The sequence below is a fragment of the Trachemys scripta genome, chromosome 2 (assembly GCF_013100865.1).
Source record: "Trachemys scripta elegans isolate TJP31775 chromosome 2, CAS_Tse_1.0, whole genome shotgun sequence".
Classification (NCBI taxonomy): domain Eukaryota; kingdom Metazoa; phylum Chordata; order Testudines; family Emydidae; genus Trachemys; species Trachemys scripta.
Genome location: NC_048299.1, coordinates 92,847,345 through 92,852,416, shown reverse-complemented (window position 1 = coordinate 92,852,416; position 5,072 = coordinate 92,847,345). Strand labels below are relative to the sequence as shown.

Below are 5,072 nucleotides of genomic sequence, written 5' to 3'. Positions count from 1 at the left end.
CTATTTTATACAGTTAAGCTGACACACTGTCTCCAAGATATGTTTTCCATTTCCAATACTAAGCAACTGGGATTTGGCAGGCAGTCTCTTTTTCCACACAAAGCTGTAACACAGTTTGAATATCATAAATAAACAAACCAGAATATATTATCTGAAACCTGTTATGGGCTGCTGCTGCCTGTCTATAAAAAAGAAACATATATGTGAAACTAAACAGTGAGCCAAGAGGAACAAAAAATGGAGATTGGGGTAGGCAAAAATGCTCAGCCAAGACTATTAAACTAAGAAGCATACAGTGAATTAGGCAAATGCCAGTACCGCCATCTGTTCATACATGTGTGCCTGTTTCACATATGTGTAGATGCTGTACGTGCTTTTTTCTTTTTCGGTTTGAGTGTGTGACAGCCTGGTGAAAGCTGGCAGCTCAATTGACTGTTAGAAATAGTTGAGTGTGCAGGCAGCCCTCCCCCTGATCTTGTCATGCAAAATGTATTCCTTCTTCATCCGAGGCAAGGGGGACACACATTTCACAGCAGCGAAGGAAGAATAAAATGCAAGGAAGAAATTACAAACTGAGGGGGAAGAAGATTAAAGGCTGCTTTTCCTCATCCCCCTCCGCACAGGAGGAGTTCTTTGGTATATTTATAAAATTGATTAGATAAGTGTGGATTTGTGACTATGGATTGGAGAAAGGCTGCTGCTGTCATCATTTTGGTGGATGGGCTATGAATGAAAGCTGAATATCAATGTATTGAGCAAAGGAAGGGTAGAGCCTTTACCATTTACGTGCACGTTTATCAGGGTCAGGGATTAGTTCTGTACGGTTTTTCTCATTCTCTCCTGCTGGTTGCAGCAAGCTGGAGGGTTCGGATGACACTGGTGAAGGAATTGATCATTGACTGCCTCTACTTTGGTTTTTCTTTCTCCTCGGTGGTTCTGGTTATTATGTAAAATAATTTTGGAGAGAATTTCTCCCTACTGCAGAGAGACAGAGGCAGCAGGAAGGAGCTGAGTTTTGCAGCCTTGGGTGTTGTTCGCAGCAACAGCCTGATTTATTTTTCAGAGGGGTTGGGGAGCTGAGGGGGAGAAGATGAAGAACTCCGATGGGTTTTTTAGAGGTGTGATCAAGGCTCAGTGGATTTAAAGTGGCTCTCTCTCAGAAGAGGTGCCCAGCTGTCCTGGCAACGATTGATGGGCGGGCGGGCGGCTTTTTCACTGTGCCTGCCCCTGCTTCCTCGCGATCGTGCCGGTTCGTGCAAAAAGGGGAGGAAACTGTGCCCATCATGTCTTAATGTTCAGCGGGGCGTGGCGCGCTTCTTCTCCCAGCCCTGTTCTATGGCAGGCGGCAGCGGCAGCAGCCTGCTTCCTCATTTTTAAAGTTGGTATTTTCTGCCTCTCAAAAGTGGGGGCAAGGGCACAGCTACCCTGATACCTTCCAGCTGTGCCGGCAGCCGTGTTAAGTGCTAGGCAAGCCGCCCCCCACCGCATTATCAAGACAAGGCGCGTTTTGCCCCAGCCCTTGGCGTAGTGCTGGCGCTGCAGCAGGGAGCGCGTTGCTGCTCTCGGGGCGGGCGCGTGTCCCCGGCGGCTCGCCGTGCAGCAGGGGGCGGGCCGGGGGCAGGCTGCCATGGGAGAGAGCATGTCCAAGCGACTGAAGCTGCAGCTGGGGGGCGAGGCGGAGATGGAGGAGCGGGCGTTCAGCAACCCCTACCCGGACTACCAGCTCCACGGAGCCGCCGCCGCCTCCTCGAGCCCAAGCGAGGCCGCGGAGACCCAGCGGGACCCGGCGCCCTCCCCACTCGGGGAAGAGCCTGAATCCCTCCCCTTCGGCCCGGACGGGAAGGTGAGCGAGCGAGCGCGCGCTGGGCCCGGGGGGCCGCCGTCTCCCAGCGTTCGAGAACGCTCCGGGCTGCCGTCCAGCGTTCTAGAACCCCGCCGGGCTCTGGAATGTTTAGCCTCCTTCCCCCGCCTTAGGGGGCCCGGCCCGGCGAGCGGGGTGCTCTGCTGGTGCTGCTTGTTGCCCCTGGTGGCCGGGCTGAGCGTGGGTCGGAGGGGGCAGCGCCTGGAGGGAGGGAAGGCGCGTGGCCACATGCGGTGCAACCGGGTGGTTATTGACAAAGGTTAGCGTGGCTCAAACATTTCCCCCTACACGCCACGCCCACCAGCCGTAGCGCTGGGCTCTCATCCGCCTTGCCAGGGCCTCCTCCCACAGCACTAGGTGCTCCCTTCTCTTTTGCTCCATTGCATGCCACTCATGTGCCACTCTGTACCCTGCACTCCCCACAGCCACCCCATTATGCCTCCCACCCGCTCTGCCCCACTCACATGGCACCGACTCCTCTGAGCCCCCACGCAGCACATTGGACCCTTCTGCTCCCTGCATACTGTCATTTATCTGTATTTTACAGTAGTGCTCGAACCCTCCCCCCCCCCCCCCCCCCCCCCCATAGGCCATCCCTACAAACCCACAGGTCCTCTCCCTGGCCTTTATACCCCCACCTTACCTGCATTAGCCTGGGACACCCCATTTCCTACTAGGGTGGTCATTCACACATCCCCAGAATACTGGACATTCCAATACTTCCAGAAATGGTGTGAACTCATCCCGCTGGCGTGACCCCACACGTATGTGCATGCAAGATCACGCTGCACAGAGCATGCCATTTTTAAGAGAACTTCGCTCTGCTCCCTCCCTCACTGATGTGACTTTGTGTGCAGTTCAGACTGGGGGTGATGGAGCGGTGCATTTTTCAAAATGGTACCCTCTCCCTGTCCAATGCTGGATAAAACCACGTTCGCTTTTGTCTCAGTACTGGCCGGGACACAAACCACCCAGAAGGAAGACTTTCAAGTTTCAAACTGGATGAATGACCTGCTTGTTTCTGACCATGCCTTTTACAGCACTTTGCCTGCCCTCACAGACCCCCTCAGGCTATGTCTATGCTTATAGTGGCATGTAGTGTGCATGCACTGCGCCCCATCTAGCATAGGTATACATAGCAGTGTAGACAGTGAAGCACTGCTTAGGCGAGTAAAGGTACATCAGAGCCTTAGGCCTTGGCTACACTCACGGATTCACAGCGCTGCCGGGGCAGCACTGTGAAGCGCGAGTGTAGTCGCGCCGCCAGCGATGAGAGAGCTCTCTCGCAGCGCTGCAAGTACTCCGCTTCTCCGAGGGGAATAGCTTGCAGCGCTGCGAGCGAGCGTGCAGCGCTACAGGCGCTGAGTACACTGGCGCTTTACAGCACCGCACTCGCTGCGCTCAGGAGGGGTGTTTTTTCATACCCCTGAGCGCAGCAAGTGCAGCGCTGTGAATTGCCAGTGTAGCCAAGGCCTTAGGATATATCCTATGCTGCGCTCTACACAGTCAAGCAGTGTCTGCCCCATCTACACTGCTATTTTCAGCAGTGTAGTGTCCTGCTGCCTCCCCCACTGCTGGATGCTTTCCCTGCCACAAGGAGCTGCCAGTTCTTTTCTACACCACAGGAAAAGGCACTGCCAGAGCCTTTCCCCATTTCCTCCACCATGCCAGAGCCTTTCACTGCCGAGTGTAGCTACACACCGCAGTGTGGATGCAGCCTGCTTTTCACTGGCATGTAGGTTCATGTACCCTACACACCACCGCTACTGTAGACAAGGCCTTGGATTCTAGTTTGAACCCACAAAAATAAGAATACTCAGTTCTTGTCTTCACTGAAGAAAAAAAGGTGTGCTCTTAACTCGAGATAGGAACATGCTTTTATTTGCAGTGAAGGCAAGGCCTCAGAGTAAGACTGGAAACACTAGCCTTATCTACAACTCTCAATGTATGTACAGTAGAAGCTGTTTTATCTGGCACTTCATCATCTGGAAAGCTTTATAAACCAGCATTTCTGATCTTCATTGAAATTCTGGTTTACAGTCAGGTTGATGCGGGGCCATTAGGGGGTTGGGGTGCAGGAGGGGGTGCGGAGCGCAGGCTCTTGGTTAACTGGCATTTTTCACTTACCAGCACCCCCCCATTCCCCCAACATGCCAGATAAAACAGCTTTTACTGTATATGTTACAGTTCAGAAATGATCAAACTTTCATTGATAAAGTTATACAGAGAATGGAGGAGAGAGAGAGAGCGCGCCTCTGTTGGGTCACTTCCCTTCCAAATGCCCAGTTTTCACCACAGTATTCTTGGCTTGCTTACACGGTGACTTGCTATGCGGCAAGCCACGGTGTGACTACAGCTCACTAGCTTGCCGTGCAGTAATGTCCTCTATGAGCATTGCTATGGTGCAGTGGGACTTTCACTGTGCTGTGGCAGTGTCCCTGGCTTGCCGCACGTTGACAGTGTAGCCAAGCCCTCAGTCTATGCTATTTTTAGAAAAGATGGATTTCTCTGTCTTTGATGGAGTTCACACTTACTCTTTAGATATTGCTGAGCCATTCCTTTCTCTTTTTAATCTATGGCTACTTGCATGTACACATGAAGGACAATTTCTTTTTTGTAATTTTTAATTGATTCTATGAGACTCTTGCCTTGTGATTACATCAAATGATACACGCTTGCCAAACTGTTTAATCAGGAGACGATCTCTCTCTAGGTACTAATATGGCCACCATCACATTCGTATCTGAGCATCTCACAGTCTACTATGTCTAAATCCCTCCAGCACCCCAGTGAGATAGGGAAGTACTATTCTCATTTTTACAGAAGAAACTGAAAAGCTGAATGACTGTCCAGGATCACACAGGAAGTCTGTAGTGGGCAAAGAATTGAGCTTTTGAGGGAGTCCCAGGCTTCTGAGTCCGAGGCTCCCACTCTAACCACTGAGTACTTTCTTCTCAATACCACTGGATGGCTCTACCTCTGCCCTTACTGCGAATTACTGAATTTTAACATTGGTAACAGCTCATGTAGGATGTAAGAGTAACTGCTTGCCATTCTGAGAACTATGCAAAACCTGCTTGGGTGAATAAAGGATAACATGGTGACTTACTTTGAATTTCTGTGATATCAAATAATCATCTTGACACTTCAATGTAGCTTTATTTTAAATAAAGGATAGTGGTAGGATTTCCCTTCTATAAGCAAAAAAAAA

General features: G+C 51.1%; 1 protein-coding gene across 2 annotated transcripts in view; it reads left to right on the top strand.

Moving 5' to 3' along the window:
- The first annotated feature begins 523 nt into the window (after positions 1 to 523).
- The window catches only part of LANCL2 (LanC like 2), a 57,101-nt gene continuing 52,552 nt past the window's right edge, over positions 524 to 5,072 (top strand). Inside the window, exon 1 of one of the 2 annotated variants that reach the window (XM_034761270.1) lies at positions 524 to 1,843. In XM_034761270.1, the coding sequence (XP_034617161.1) occupies positions 1,628 to 1,843 (216 nt within the window). In that variant the 5' untranslated portion in view covers positions 524 to 1,627. The remainder of the gene's footprint in view (positions 1,844 to 5,072) is intronic. The other variant, XM_034761272.1, reaches the window with a different exon arrangement.